Below are 16631 nucleotides of genomic sequence, written 5' to 3' on the forward strand. Positions count from 1 at the left end.
ATCAGGACTCTGATGAAGATGTTATAGACCTGTGGGATAAATAAGGAGATTTAAAAACTGAGACAATTCTTGGTAAAAAAAAAATCTTTGTGTAAATAAAAATTCAAAATCTGACATCCATCAGTGGTAATAATTTTTTTTTTCCTGCTCATATTGTATGAATATTTTGTGTGTATCGTAATTGATGCTGCTCTGGATTTGATTTTGATGAAAAGGTAACCTGGTTGAATTGAAAATACTATTCATCTCATACTGATGAGAAGTGACTGAAAGATTTTAAAGTATATGTGAACTGTATATCTCATTTATATCCACAGTATTAAGAAATAGTATTAGAAAGATGCACCAGAATAGCTGCCTACAATAATTAAACTTTATTAATGACAGACTGTTTAGGCATTTATTGCCATTGTCAAGTATGTCTAGAATGATGCGATGTCCATATTATGTTGTTAGTCAATGTTTTGATTAGATGGTAAATGATGAAAATATGTATACATGAACAAATAATGCCATAAGACTAACTGTCAGACTACTGTCAAACCGTAATTAAAATATTATTTTGATACATTTACATCATTTACCATCTAATCAAAAAATTGACAGTTATAAGACATTCACTAATGATGTTGTATACATATTGAGAAAGAAACAAATGTTTTGCGTAGCTGCTAATAACAGCAGAAATAACCGACATTCATTGACAATACAGAAATTGTGTTTGTGACTGCTCTGTTGGTGACGGTGCCTGCCTCGTTTGACACACAGCTTGCAGATGGACTCTCGGACAGTGAGGAACCAGAGTTCTGCTTGGAGGATGAGGAATTATCAACTGCAGGGAGCGATGAAGAGGAGAAGATATTTCTGCAGGAGTTCGACCTCCACAAGAGGGACTACTATATTAACAAGCTGGAATACGAGGCAGTCACGCCGTGAGTATCTTGCTTGTTTTTCTCCTCTAGATGTTGGGAAGCTTTAGTCCTCACACACTGTCACTTTAACTTCATTTAGTCACAGTGTAATGTGTATCAATCTACACTTCTTCTGAACAAACCATTGGCCAATTTAGTTGTGATGCTTTGTTTTTTTGTCATGACATTTTCTTTTAGTTTATCTGTTTTCTTGTTCATGTATGACTAGATTACTCTGGAACTTTGTAAAACTAAATTCCATAGATGGAACAGTTGTACTCAGGTTTTTTCTTGCTAGTCTTGAAATTAAGTTTTGTAAAAGTTATCAAGTTCTGATAAAACTGGTACATCATCTTATTGTTTATAATATTGCTGAAACAGCTGTGAAATAATTCATTTGTCGATATTGTGAGTGCGATATATATTGTGTACACTTTTTCCCTTCTTCTTGAAATTTACTCTGGTCAGCATAATATTGCTCTTGCTGTAATTCACACACTTTTGACATTGCAGTGATTGTGCATTCTGCCACTTTTTCTGGTCTGCACCACTAATACTTTCTGCTTCTCATCATCAGCAGATTTAATGATGTTGACAGCAGGTGGCTGTGACTATTGGCAAAGGTACTTTCTGTGCTTGCATCAAGAGGTAACAGTGCATACTATTTTTGATTAGAATGTGGCTATGCTTTGTTATATGACAAAGTTAATCCCTGCTATGGCTGGACCTATGGGTTCACTTTGTTGAGTAATAGTTAACAATAAGTAGGGACCTGAAAAATTCACAATTTCCAATAAGTGCAAATATTGATGCAAATTTTGCCTCAAAATGCAGAAACATAAAATTACCTATTAAATGCTGTTTCATAGTGAATTGTATACAGATGAAGTATTTTATCAGATACAGTTTGAAATTGCTTTATTTTCTGTATATAAATACCAAAAGTGTACTCATGTTTTGGATACTGGTATTGAAAATCATCTGCTGAAAACCAGTTCCTAAAGTTAATCTGTGTAAGAATGTGTTTTCAAAGCAAAAAGGTGATGAATGCAATAATGTATCAGTGTGCTTGATGTGCTGGTGCTATGTCAATCCTGGATGGTTGAATAGTCTATAAAGGATACACACTGTGTAATGCAATGTTGGACTCAGTTGCAGGACCTAGCATCTTAGAATGAAGGAACGCATGTGTTTGTCTGCTAGCCAAATTTCAAGAGTTGGTATAAAGTGGACACCAAATAGCAGTTTTTTTAAAACTGTGATTGCAGCAAAAACTGGTAGAGGTCAGACCCGAAGTACCTCGCTTACAACAGTGCCAACATCGGCAAGCAATTGTGCAGTAGCCGTTACTGTCTGCAGAGGCTGTTGTTCCATCCTGGTAGGCTTTCTGCTGCTTCTGTTTAATAGACCTTTCTCATCTCAGTGTCGTTCATTGCTTCACTACAGCTGTTTAACCTTTACTGTACCTCATACTTGGTTCTACAACTTAGGTGAAACCATTAAAGACAAAACTGTTTGTCTAACTGCCCCTGAACAGTAGAGCAGCCTGACTCGTGGCCTTTTCAGCCCTACTATACTTTTAAATTCTTCTTTGCTGGTTTTGTTGCCTATCCCCAATGTTATTCAATCTGTACATTGAGGAAGCTGTGAAGGAAACCAGAGAGAAATTTGGGAAGACAATTAAAATTCAGGGAGTTTTCCAGTGTCATTGTTACTCTCTTAGATGGATATTGGACTTGCAAGATAAGTTTAACAGAATGGATAGTGTCTTAATAATATCTTAGAAGACAAATGCCAGCAGAAGTCTAAGGAGTATAATGGAATTTAGTCTAATTACTTTGGACAGTACTGAGGAAATTACATTACAAAGGGGGAAAATGACAGAAGTATGAATTTAATTGTTTTGGCAGCAAAATTTGTAGAAAAAAAATATGCACCTCAAAGGAATTGTCCAAATGTGATGGAAATTGGTAGATGTGATGTACATGTACAGACAAACAAGTGATTATAATTTCAGAGAAACTGAATGATTTATTCGATAGAAAAAGCTTCACAAATTGAGCAAGTCAGTAACACATTGGCCCACCTCCGGGGTGCAGGCACTTATTTGGCTTGGCATTGATTGATAGAATTGCCAGATGTCCTTCTGAGGAATATTGTGCCAAATTCTGTCCAATTGGTGTATTAAATCATCACAATCCGTAGCTAGTTGGAGGTTTTTGCCTATAATTATTTGAAAATATTCAGTTGGGAAAAGATCTGGTGACCTTTTTGGCCTAGGTGGGGTTTGACATGTACAAAGACAAGTAGTAGAAGCTCTCAATGTGTATGGGTGGGTATTATATTCTTGAAATGTAAGCCCAAAATGGCTTGCCATGAAGGACAACAAAAGGGAGGCCTCCAGACATGTCTTCACTGGTCATCAGCACTCAATTCGAAGCAAGACTCATCAATGAAGACAATTTTACTCCAGTCAATGAGATTCCAGGATGAAGGTGGTCCGGAGATGCCCTGGATAGTGGTGGTATACCAACCTGACTGATGCCCACCATACGTTCAAACAGACAGAAGTGATGATCTGGGGTGCCATTTCTTTTCATAACAGGAACCGTTTGTTGTCATCCAAAACACCCTTACAGCACAGCAGTATGTTGACAGTATTCTATGCCCCATTTCATGGCAGGCTGTCCTGGGCTTACACTTCAGTAAGATAATGCTCTCCCGAACATGGCGAGTGTTTCTACTGCTTGCCTCTCTGCTTGCCAAACCCACCCTTGGCCTGCAAGGTTGCCAGATCTCTCCTCAATTGACAATGTTTAAAGCCGTTTAGACAGGGCGCTCCAACCACCTCGGGATTTAGGTGATCTAACGCACCAATTGGACAGTGTCTGGCACAGTATCTCTCTAGAGGAAATCCAACTGTATCAATCAACGCTGCTTGCATTACGGCTAGAGGTGGAACAACGCATTATTGACTTGCTCAATTTGTGAAGCTTTTTCTCTTGATTAAATCATCCAGTTTTTCTGACATAATAATCATTTGTCGTCTGTATATGTACTTCACATCTACAAATTTCCATTGCATTCAGATAGTTCCTTTGTTGTGTGTCACTTCTGTCTTAGAGTGTAAATGACGATTGCTGAGGGAAAGAAGGTATAAAATGCAGGTCCACAATTGCATAAAAAACATTTCAAAAAAGAGGAATTCCTGTACATCCAATGTAAATGTAAGTGTTAGAAAGTATTTTCTGAAGGTGTCTGTCTGGAATGTAGCCTTGTACAGAAGTGAAATGTGGACAATAAGCAGTGCAGACAAGAAGAGAATAGCAGCCTTTGAAACATGTTGCTACAGAAGATTGAGAACATTGGATAGATAGATAGATAGATAGATAGATAGATCGAATAACTAATGGGGAGGTATTGAGTCAAGCTTGAGAAAAAAGAAATTATGGCACAACTTGATTGACTAAAAAGTAGGACTGCTTTGTAGGACATGTCCTGAGGCACCAACAAATAGTGAACTTTGTGCTATTGGAGGGAAGTGGTGTGTGTGTGTGTGTGTGTGTGTGTGTGTGTGTGTGGGGGGGGGGGGGGGGGTGAATTTTATTGGGAGACCTAGGTATGAATACAGTAAGCAGGTTCAAATGGAATGGATGTAGGTTGTGGTAGATATGCAGGGGTGAAGAGGAGCACAGGATAGATTAGCATGGAGAGCAGCATCAAGGCGGTCTTCAAATTGAAGAAAACAACAACAACAACATTTAAATGAAACTACATGGTTACAGAGACCTTTTCAGGTCTCGAGCATCTGTGATGTATATGTGCAGACTGAAGCGACAAATGAAAATTGGTACTAGGGCTGGAATTCAAACCAGGGTCTCCTACTTACTAGGCAAATGCGCTAAGCACTACACACCTTGGCACAGTGACTTTGCATAACTGCATGGACTACCCCACATGCCTTTTTTCCCAATCAAAATTCCCATTATGGGAAGTACCAAGTGGGCTGAGGTGTGAATGGGATTTTAGATTTGGGAGGGATGCATGCTAGGGTAGGTCATGCAGTTGTGCAATGCCACTGTGCTGGGATGGCGTAGTAATTAGCCAATCAGCTTAGCGAGCAGGTGACGCAGGTTCAAGTCCTGGCCTTGGTACAAATTTTCATTTGTCACTTCAGTATGCGTATATATAACACTGACATTATTCTTCTTTGCTTCTATATTTGTTTCCCATTCACCTGTTTTATTATTCTGTGACTTGAGTATTCTGCCCATCTTCTACACTGCATGAGTTGCTGTCAGCCAGATGCTTATCTCCCGCCACAAAATAAGTGACATGGGACCTTCAGCGGTTTATGGTTCTTGCATTTGCCCACTCTTCCTGCATTTTATTACTTTTTTAAGGTTTTTTTGTAGCTTCACTCCTCTTAGGGGATGCTACATTGGAGGTGATGCTACAAAAGATCAAATTGACTGTCCACCATTGTGTTCTTGTGGAATCCTTCAGGTTTTGATTGTTAAAGGTAGAAGGGAGTGATAACCTTGCTGTTTTGTCAGTTTTGACCCCAATAATCAGTCTGCCTTCGATGTGACAGTGTAATTGTTTCAATGTGCAGGGAGGTGATGCGGTCGCAGGCAGAGGGCTACGTGCGTGCCATCCAGTGGAACCTGCACTACTACTACAATGGCGTGTGCTCGTGGTCGTGGTTCTACCCCCACCACTACGCCCCCTATGTCTCAGACATCCGTGACTTCTCGTCGGGCCTGCGGCTCGAGTATGACATGGGGAAACCCTTCCTTCCATTCCAGCAGCTGCTCGCTGTTCTGCCCACACTCAGGTAAGATATGTCTGTTTATTCCTGTAACTGTATGGAAACTGTTTTTTGTGGGCCAGAGGTAAGTGCGTTTTCAAATGGTGGTTGATAAGAGTACGGATTTGGCTTTCCTTCAGACATACAGAGGTTTAAAAGTCATTTATTTTTGGAGCAAATGTGTATTGGGTCTAGTTCACTTCCATCTATCTCACAACCTATTAGTCAGAAAGCGATGGAACTTGCAAGCTTTGTAAACAAGCTCCTAAATAACAAAGTCAGAAAAAGGAGAACTATAAATCAGCCGCATAAAGGCATCAAAGTATCTTTGCTAAGGATAAAATCTTAAGTAATGAATCAAAATTTGTCCCAAGGCTGGGACTTGAACCTGGGTGTGGCATTGTGGCTCACACAGCTGCACGGATTACACTAGTCCAATGCCCTCCTTAACACAAACCTCAATTCATGCCTTCCCCATTATGTACAAAGCTGGGATGCTGTTCCAGTATCGGAGAACCACAGCAATACTGACAAAGTAAGAAGGGGGAAAATGGGCTGAAGATATGAATTGCGGTTTTTGTTAAGGAGGGCACTGGACTAAGGTAGTCGATGCAGCTGTGTGAGCCACATTGCCATGGTGGTGTAGTAGATAGCACATCTGCTTAGTAAGTGGGAGACCGGGGTTCCAGTCCTGCCCTTGGCACAAATTTTAATTCATTACTTCAGCTCCTATCTGTATCAAAGATAATGTTGAGACTCGTATGTTTACAGAAAAGTGTAATTCCGTCAGATCAAGAAATCAAAGTACTTCAACTTGAGAGAAATTTTGTTATGTCAAAATTTATTGAACGGTTTGAGTGCTACATGGGGCAAAATTAGTTAGGCAAACAACATAAAACTTATAGAATGTGCACATTGTAAACTGTTAAACCACCTTGCCAAGGGTCGCAGCTCCACAACAATCATCCAGTGAATTAAATTGCTTCGATCAATAAATGTTGCTGTGGCATTTTAGCACCCTTCAGATAATAGACTCATACTCACTAAGTAGTAAAATTGTAAACATATAGTGTCGTAAGAGTTGAACTGTCAAGCTACTGTCAACCCATAATTGACATATTATTTTGAATATGTTTGTTATTTACCTTCTTGCCAAAACAGTGACAGTTACAAGACAGTTTCCTAACTACATAATATCGCTCTCTCACCAATGTAGATGTATTTGACAGTGGTAATAAATACTGAAACAGCATGTCATGAATAAAGATTAGTTACTATAAGCAGCTAATCTGGTGCATAATAGTGTAATTTTCTTTGATCATTTAACAATTCCACAAGAAAAATTCATACAAAATCTGATGATATCTAGTGGAGATAGTCTTTAAAACTAGACCACTTGACACGAGATCACCTTTTATTTGTAATGACGTATGTAAAGCAACATTAAGAAACAGATGGATATCTACATCATGAGACTTCCAAACAACTGTAATTAAATCTGTCACACTCTCACTATTATCCATTGTGAGCTGTTTGTTCCTTCCTTCCAGCAAGAACCTTCTGCCTGAGCCTTACCAACATCTCATGGAAGAAAAAGACTCTCCACTCATCTCTTTCTACCCGACGGACTTCAAGACAGACCTAAATGGGAAAAAGCAGCAGTGGGAAGCTGTCGTCCTGATACCGTTCATAAATGAGGCAAGTAGTAGGCCACTGCATCTAACAGTAGTAATTTACTGTGTTGTATTCGGCAGAGTGCCACCATGAGTCTGAAATATACACCACCTGATCAGAAGTATCTGCACACCCCAGTGCAGAATTGATCACTAAGGGCCGATTGTATCAAGCTTTTAATCTTAGTTTAAGACAGGAAATGAAATCAGATCGAGCTTAACCTGGAAATCTGTGTTGTATAAATGGTAATCCCAACTTATATCACCATGAAGTTGGATTGTACAGGGTGTACATAAAGTCTGGGAATACTTTCAATTATTTATTGCACAAGAAATAAACATTGTGCAGATGTCATACATATTGCATTTTGAAGAGGAACTCTGGAAGGTTTTTTTTTTTAATTTTATTTATTTATTTATTTATTTACAAAGATTCAATATGCGTACCGTGAATGACCTGGCAGACGTCAATACAGTAATTGAATTCTTGCTACACCTCTCCCAGCATGGCATTATCGACTGTGACCATCGCTTCCTGTATTCTGTCCCAGAGCTCTGCTACATCACATGGTAGAGGCAGTACATACACCAGATCTTTAACGTATCCCCACAGAGAAAAGTAACATAGAGTAGGATCTGGTGATCGAGCAGACCATTTCATGAAACAGCTGTCCCCTTCTGTAGCATGGCACCTGCACTCGCCATGTTTGCGACTAGTGCTATCGGCAGATTACCAAACTATGCTGTGACGGTATACATGGAAAAAAAGCTTTCAGGGTTTCTCTTCAAAATGCCATATGTATGACATCTGTACAGTATTTGGTTCTTGTGCAATAAATAATTGAAAGTGTTCCCAGACTTTATGTACACTCTGTATTTGACTGGTGAAAATTCACAGTTCAAAGACAGATTCAGCTCATCAGTATATAGTGTTGTGACTTAACGGTTTGTGACTTTTGTTTTTAGCAGATACCAATTGAAATAGTAAAAAAAGTTGTTATTAACACCAAAAAAGTCGTAAATAAGTATGTGACTATACCACTCCCATGCAGCTGTTGCTTTTCTGTGATTTTTTATTTTATTTTATTTTTATTTATTTTTTTAAATCTCAAAGGTTCCATTAAGAAAATCTCAAATCAGCTCTTGAGAGACGATTCATAATTCATGTGATTAATTCAAAAGCATTTTGTAAACATGTGGCAGGAGAGTAAGAAAGGAAAATTTAAAATATTTGCAGTGAACAGTTAGGTACGGGAATTTTGACACCACCCCATAGCGATTCAACATCTCTTATACGTTTTCTCTCTCGGCTCAAGTAGCAGTAACTGTGCGATTGGTATTAAATGTTGTAACTACCAAACACATCCTTAAACTGATAATAATTTCAAATGCTTTGATAAATAGAACATAAACAAGTATTTTGAAATAAACTAGCTGCATAATTCTGTTTCATTTCTTTTGATGACACGAAAGTTGTGTTGTAAACTTCAGTGAAGATCATCACATGTTGGAACCCATGTCAGTTCTCAGAACTTTTTTTCCATTTGTTACTACCTTCTCCACTTTATTGGTCATAAATATAATTATAACAACATTACCATGCCATTCCATTCAATACTATTGCATCCATACCATACACTCTGTTTTTCGAGCGTTCTGGACCACTGTTGGACAAAATTCTGTGTGCAACAACACTACGCAATGTGAATTACATTGTTTCCTTTTATTTACTTTACAGATATGAGTATTCAGATGTGGCCAATGATGATGATGATGATGATGATGATGATGAGATCCAGTGATCCACATGTTCCGTGAACCCACTCTTGGAGTTAAATAACCAGTCATTTAAGCTTAGGTTTTGTTTGGAGAAAAGTACTGTAGAGTTGTTAGAACTAAGGCTCAGAGACCATCTGATGATACCAACCAAAAGAAACCAGCCATTGACTGTAATGTGCATGTTTCTGTTGACATTAAGATATTATGCCATGGGAACCTTTCAAATAGTGGTTGGTGATCTGTTTAAAGTAGGCATAGCAACAGCCTGCAGATCTGTCCATAAGGTATCGGCCTACATTGCCTCATTGAAAAATGAATTTATCGAAACTTCAATTGATAAAAATGACATTAATAATACCCAGCATAATTTTTATCAAATAGTGCAGGAGCGTTTTAGACACTGTTGACTGCACTCTTATCCCCATCAAAGTGCCAGGTGCTGACAATGCTGAGATGTTTAGAAACTGTCACAGGCGGTTTTCTTTAAAAGCACAAGTGATCTCAGATGCTAAGCTGTGATTTTTAAGTATTGTGGCTGGGTGGCCAGGATCTGCCCGTGACAGCAGTACTTTTGGAAACTCACACATACATGCTCAATTGGAAATGTGAGAAATTCCAGAAGGGATACTTCTGGGAGTCAGTGTTTATCAGTGTTGCAGGTATTAGTTGACGCCGGTACTTCGTGAAGAAATGGCGGCTGAGTGAATCTGTAAACGTGCCCACAAGAAAACCAGATCAGCAGTTGAAAGAATTTTTGGATTACTAAAAAGACACTTTTCCTGTTTGAGTTTAGGACTCAGAGTGAAAGTAAATCATACGGCAGTTAGAATAGTTGCAGCATTTGTCTTGCACAATATGGCTGTCAGTGCATCAGTGGAGGAGCCTGAAACTGACGTATTTTCTGGGAGAAGAGTGTACACAGAAATTCCAGTACCTGCAGAATATGAAGCCAACAGAGGTCATAATGCAGTGATGGCGGCATTTATTGATAATGTATTTATGTAAGAAGTTAAAAAACTGGAATAAATGTAACAAGTGTCAGTTTGAAAGCCAGATTTTGTTTTCCTCTCTTTTAATTCTAGTTACTTCTTTATCTCCAGGCTATCGATTTCTGTATCGGAACAAAAACTCCATGAATAATATTATAAACTAGCTTTTACACAACAACTTCATCTCAAAACATGAATCAGAGCATGTTAAAATGTATATACGAGGGTTGAATGAAAAGTAATGCCTCCACCTTCATTAATTGGGTTTCGATAGGAATATTTTAATAAATCAATCCTTAGAATGTGATCTTTAGTTACCAATATTCACTTTTCCACATAATCACCATTCAGTTTGGATACATTTCTGCCAATGATGAACAAGTTTTCTGAAGTCGACACACTGTTTCTGCAACCACAGTCTCACAGGTCTCTCAGTGTCTTCATCAGAAACATATGGAAGTCAGATGACGCTAAATCTAGACTGTATGGAGGATGCCGTATGGTGGTGAGATTCAGTCTCTTAAGTTCTGCTGTGGTGGCACGTGAAGTGTGTGGTTTAGCATTGTCATGCTGCAGGAAAACGTTTCCCTTTCCCTTTTTGACCCTTGTTAGCCGTCGTTTTGAGTTCGTAGCATTGTGATGTAACACTCTGAATTTATAGTTAACAGAATCTTCCGTTGGCTCTGGGTAGAACAACATTATAATAAATGAAAAGCACCAGTTTGCTTTTGTTCTACAATATTACTGTTATGGTGTTAACCGGTTTTCAGCTTACAAGGCCATCTTCAGACATTTACTGAGTGTTGTCACCAAAGAAGTTACAATGTTTGCAAACAACATTGGAAGAGAAGTAACACATTGAGACTGAAGTAGAAACATACAGTAAGTAACATCTTTGACAATGTGGTGGTAATGCAATGAAAAAGTAAGAATTGAACAGTAAATAAATAACAGTGGAATAGACAGGAAAACCTTTAACACAGAATAGGAACAGCATGCCTACATAACAGTTTCTATTAATAAACAAAACTAATAAAATTAGTACTAGACAAGGCTCCATCAAGCAGTATGAAAGATGGAGAGTGATACACAAACCAATTAAAATAAAAGACAGTTATCAATGTAAATACAGAATACGCAAGGAACTTAAGCAGTATCAATAAGAAAAACAGAAATAAATAAATGCAGGAAAATGGAGGCGTTTGAGGGAACATACAGTAAATGCAATCTTTGAGAGTGTGGTGGTACTGCATTTTAACATTAACGTTATATTCAAAACAGTGGCTATGTAATAGTTTGCATTAAATAAATGAACAAAGTAAAATATGAACAATATTTGATGAGACAACTAAAAGAGATGTTAAACGTGGACAGTAATAAAAGTACCAGTTAAAAGAAAGCCTTAACTATTGAAACTACGGTCTAGAATAAAACAATATAACTTAATGAATACAGGAAAATGGGAATATGTAGGAACAGACAGTGTGGGAAGTAATGAACAACAGAGATGATTATATGAAGTTTTGGAGAGGGGAAGTGTTGAGTAGTATCTGCTCATTTAGGATTAGATCTGGACTGTGAGCTAGATCTTTGTTAATTTCCAGGGCTCCCAGCAGATTGAGTTTATGGCCTTTGTTTGCTAAGTGAAGTACACAGGACACTGGCTGGTAGTTGTGACCCTCACTCAGTACATGCTCAGCAAATGCGGAGTCAGAATTCTGCAACCTCCAGCTGTATTCATGTTCAGCCAGCCTAGTTACTATATCTCTGCCTGACTGACTGATGTAAAATTTGTCACAATCAGATCAGGTGATTTTGTATACCCCACTGTTGGCTAATAACTGGATTGTATCTTTGCTATTAAACACACACTGGGCTGCCGTGTTCTTAACATAGTAGGAAAGCCTATACTTGCAGGCTTTCAGTGCTTTGACTACAATCTGTGATACCTCACCTAGAAATGGTAGTGTACACCATTTCTTGCAGACAGTAGATGGGGAAGCAGGTGGGGCATAGAGGAGGGGTATAATTTTCCGTTTTTGTGTTCTGTGCAAGATGTGGTTAGTAAGAACTGGACTGTAGCCATTTTTCTCTTCGGCGGCCTCACCTCCAAAGAATGTCGCACCCTTTAGACCTACATCATCCTTCACCCACATCTTCTTGTTCATCTTCTTCATCTTGGAGTTGGTGTCGGCTAAGATCGATCTGCTGTCTTCTGGTGCGGGCATAATCAAATATCCACCGCCTTTCTCGACAGTAGCGCACCAAATGTCCCAGTCATTCGCAATGGAAACATACTGGTTGGTTATCCGGATTCTCCAGACGTCAGTCTTCTTTGGTGCCCAAACAGGTTCCTCATGTGGCATTGTAGGAACGTAACTTCACCTGGGTCTCAACTTTTCACCATTTTAAGGGGAAATTAATGATGAAAGATTAGGTTCAATGTCTGTTCCACTTCCTCCCTTATGACCACTTGAAGCGTCTCTGTTTTTTGCTCGCTGTGCAATCCACGTGCCTTCTGAACTTTCTCTCTCACTATCTGACGAAGAACACTTGCGAACTCAGTTCCTTCCTCCATCACAGACATCGATACGACATTTGGAAGCCGTTAAAACTTCTTGTGTGTAATTCTGTTTTGATGCATTGTCTCAATATACTGGCCCATTTTATGAAGTCGTCTGCTGTTGAAACCTCCTTGAGGAGTAGGGCTTGATACATATCCTCAGTATCACCCTTCATGAGATGTACAACCTTATCTTCCTCCTTCATTCTAGGATCCACTATTATACACATTCTTCCATAACTTTGTTTAGAACTATGTTGAACAGAATAAGAGAGAGTCCATCACCTTGTCTCAGACCTGTTTGAATGTCGAAGGGTTCTGAGATCTGCTCCATAAATGTTACTTTAGATTTCGTGCCATTTAGTGTTTGTTTTATGATTTTTCTCGTTTTGGGGTCTTATCCCTTCTCTTCTAAAATTTGGAATAGTGAGGGCCTGTCTATTGAATCATATACTCTTTTGAAACCTATAAATGTGCATATTACTAGTTTTGTCTGAGAGCTCGCATTTTGAGTACGATTTTGAGTTTGAAAATTTGCTCTGGACATGATCTGTTATTATTATTTAAATTTGATTGAACATATTAATTTGTGATTTCAATGTAAAATGACTAGTTCCTCATCATCGTGACCTGTCATGCGAAATGGTCCATGGAACAAGAAACTAAATATTAACTTGCATTTCCTATTAATCTCGTGAAAATTAAAGATCAATGGGTAACTTAAATTTTCTTATCGAATTCTGTAATGTAATAATTGAAATACGAATTAAGGTAGTGAGAGTCGTAAAGGCCTAAAGCACACCATAATTGATTTTGAGATTGTGGCATGTATTCATGAGCCTGACAAATGTTGTCCCACATTGTATGAGGGTCCACTGAAAAATAATGCCTACAAATTTGAATTGAAAACTCTTAAAGCTTTTAAAATAAAACAACCATTACTAACATTCTACACCTTTGTTCTTCATGTTTACATAATTACAGCCCTCTGCTGCTAGAGGGCTTCAAATTGTAGCATTTAACATGGTGGTGCGCAATGTAACTATGACAGTGAATGAGAAACAGTGTGCTGTAATAGAGTTTCTAAACACAGAAGAGTTTGTCTACATATAGAGCACTCCCTCCTTCAACATTGCTTTGCCAAGCTACACATAAAGGCTGTAAAATATGCAATAATCTGATACTTTGGGTTCACCGTTATTAGTCATCCTCCATACAGTCCTAACTTGGCTCCATCTGATTTTCATCTATTTCCAAAACCTAGAGAACACCTTTGAGGACTTCACTTTGATACTGATGAAGCGTGTAAGTGGAGATGAGGTTCTGGCTCAGTCAGCAAAGCCAAACATTCCATAGTGATGGTATCAACAAACTGATCTCTTGTTGCGAGAAATGTTGTCATCGCCAAGGTGACTATGTTGAGAAATAAACATGTAGGCTGAAGAATGAAAGTGTAGAATGTTAATAATGTTTAAGAGTTTCCACATAAAAAATTTGGAAGGACTTCTTTCCAGCATGCCCTTTTAAATATGAACATTGACAAATAGCTGTGTTATCACTATCTTTGATGTTAACTTCCATATGGGCACAAAACACGAAGCATAATTTTGTTGCTCTGCACTGTTAAGTTGTTAGAGAGTGTTGCTGACATAATTTAGTGTCTGTGTGACATTCATAGTAGTACCAGGTAATTAGATTGGCAGTAGTGTTTGTTTTGAGTTGCTGTTGAAGATGGAGGCTATAGCTTGCAATAATGAAATGCTACAAAATAAAGGTAAAAAAAAGTCTAAGGTATGAAAAGTAGTGGAGAAAGGTCAGGAAGCAGAATAGGAACATTGGTGAGGGCTATGTGAATACCATAAACAGGATGATCACGTGGAAAGAGCAGAGAAATGGTTACCTGTGTAATCAGCGAGATAAATGTAAGGTTAAACTACCATGCCAATGTTCGAAAGACTGACTAAACCTTTTACAGTCTGTATAATGGATGGTGAGGATTTCAGAAACTGTGGAAGTGTTACAGACCATACTACTGACCCAAAAGTTGATTTAGATCTACATGGTTACTCTTCAACTCACACTTAAGTGCCTGGCAGATGGTTCATTGAACCCATACCACTTCTCTACCATTCCACTCTCGAATGGCGCATGGGAAATTTCAGTTCGAGCTCTGATTTCTCTTATTTTATGATGATGATCATTTCTCCCTATGTAGGGGGGGGGGGGGGGGTGTCAACAAAATATTTTCGCATTTGGAAGAGAAAGTTGGTGATCGACATTTCGTAAATAGATCTCGCTACAAAGAAAACTGCCTTTGTTTCAGTGACTCCACCCCAACACGTGTATCATATCAGTGACACTTTCACCCCTAATGTGCGATAACACGAAATGAGCTGCCCTTCTTTGCACTTTTTCGATGTCCTGATAACACTGTACAGTTCAGAAATTTTACAATGATGTTTCCAAAGGTTGCTAGAGTTGTTTCTGAAGTAACATATTCTTCGTAGGACACTTTGGGAGCCACTATTTTCTGCAAGTCACGCTGAGGGAGATGACAATTTGTCATTTCCCCATAGTTTGTAGATGCCTAGCAAAATCTAGTGCTCAAATATGTATGTGGAAGGGAAATACCAAGCTTGAAACACAAAGACATTAAAGAACTACTAGATTTGATTCCTGAAGTGGACAGTCACTTTTATCTACCCCTCAAGCCACAGAATGTGCTTAATGAAAATTATGATAATGAGGACCATGAAGTGCTGGAATAGATCATAATTATATGTGTGGTGCATTTAGTATCTGCCTTTTTTGTTCTAATTTTAGTTTCACTAATTACAAATTTTCAAACTGTCAAAAAGACACTATAGTCATTATCCCATATATGAAAAGTTTGTGAATTATGATTAATAATAATAATTGTAAATGTTAATTAAAATTTCATGTTCATTATTTCTTCGTAGGAAATATAGGATGTTGAAACTTGGTTAAAAAAACAGTCAGCTGTATGAAAATGGTGGTTTTCCTACAAATCTGATTTTCACAAACATCTTTTTTTCCCAAAACTTTGTCTCTCTTTTTTTGGTCCCTTATGGTCTTAATGTGTCAGTCATTTGTTCTTTTAAAACAGTATTGGTAATTTTCATAATTAACACTAATCTGTAATACATATAAAAATTTACAAGTAAGAAAGAAAATAAATTTTTGTTGTTAGAAAATCTATGGTTTAGTTTCAAAAATATTAAATTTTAATATTTCCACTGAAATGACTGAAAATATAGTCTGTGAACAAGACTGAATTTAATTTATTTTCATTTGGAATTATTATGTATAAAAACTCTTATTCTGGTTGTGATTAAGACTATAATTTATACTTAGGGCAGTTTGTATATAAGGTAAATGTTGAGTGTGTTGAAACTAGGAAGAATTGCGGTGGTGATGGTAGGTAGGTCAGTTGAAGAGGGGGAGGCGGAAAGGAGTATACTGTACTGAGGTAGGTGAGACAGTAAGGGGCCACCAAGTTGCCATAGGGTGACGACCACAGAGCTAACTGCTTTTCTGCCATATTTACACATCAGAGCTGGCTCGACAAATACTGGATAACATGTCAGTGGAATTTATTTTCTAGAAGTTTTCATAAAGATGCTAAAGCTGTGACAATTTGTCTTTTCTAATTTGCATTCACAGGAGGAATTGCTGAAAGCGATGGCTCCCTACGAGTCTCAGCTGACGGAGGAGGAGCGGAAGAGGAACACTCCCGGCCCGATGCTAGTGTACAAGTACACAGACGACGATCTTGGTGCGTATGTATGTGAGGCGTGTGGAGCACAAGTACGGGGTGGTTCAGAATGATAGAAGAGATTTCAATCGTTTATTACAGACAAACTGTAAAAGATAGAAATACATTGC

At 38.2% G+C, this 16631-nt stretch overlaps 1 protein-coding gene across 1 annotated transcript in view; it reads left to right on the top strand.

Moving 5' to 3' along the window:
• The window catches only part of LOC126428117 (5'-3' exoribonuclease 1), a 204932-nt gene that overhangs the window by 44750 nt on the left and 143551 nt on the right, over nt 1–16631 (top strand). The window contains exons 10-13 of the mRNA XM_050090024.1: nt 769–932; nt 5527–5748; nt 7272–7419; nt 16410–16521. Coding sequence (XP_049945981.1) covers nt 769–932; nt 5527–5748; nt 7272–7419; nt 16410–16521 — 646 coding nt within the window. The remainder of the gene's footprint in view (nt 1–768; nt 933–5526; nt 5749–7271; nt 7420–16409; nt 16522–16631) is intronic.

The sequence above is a fragment of the Schistocerca serialis genome, chromosome 12 (genome assembly GCF_023864345.2).
Source record: "Schistocerca serialis cubense isolate TAMUIC-IGC-003099 chromosome 12, iqSchSeri2.2, whole genome shotgun sequence".
Taxonomy (NCBI): Eukaryota; Metazoa; Arthropoda; class Insecta; order Orthoptera; family Acrididae; genus Schistocerca; species Schistocerca serialis.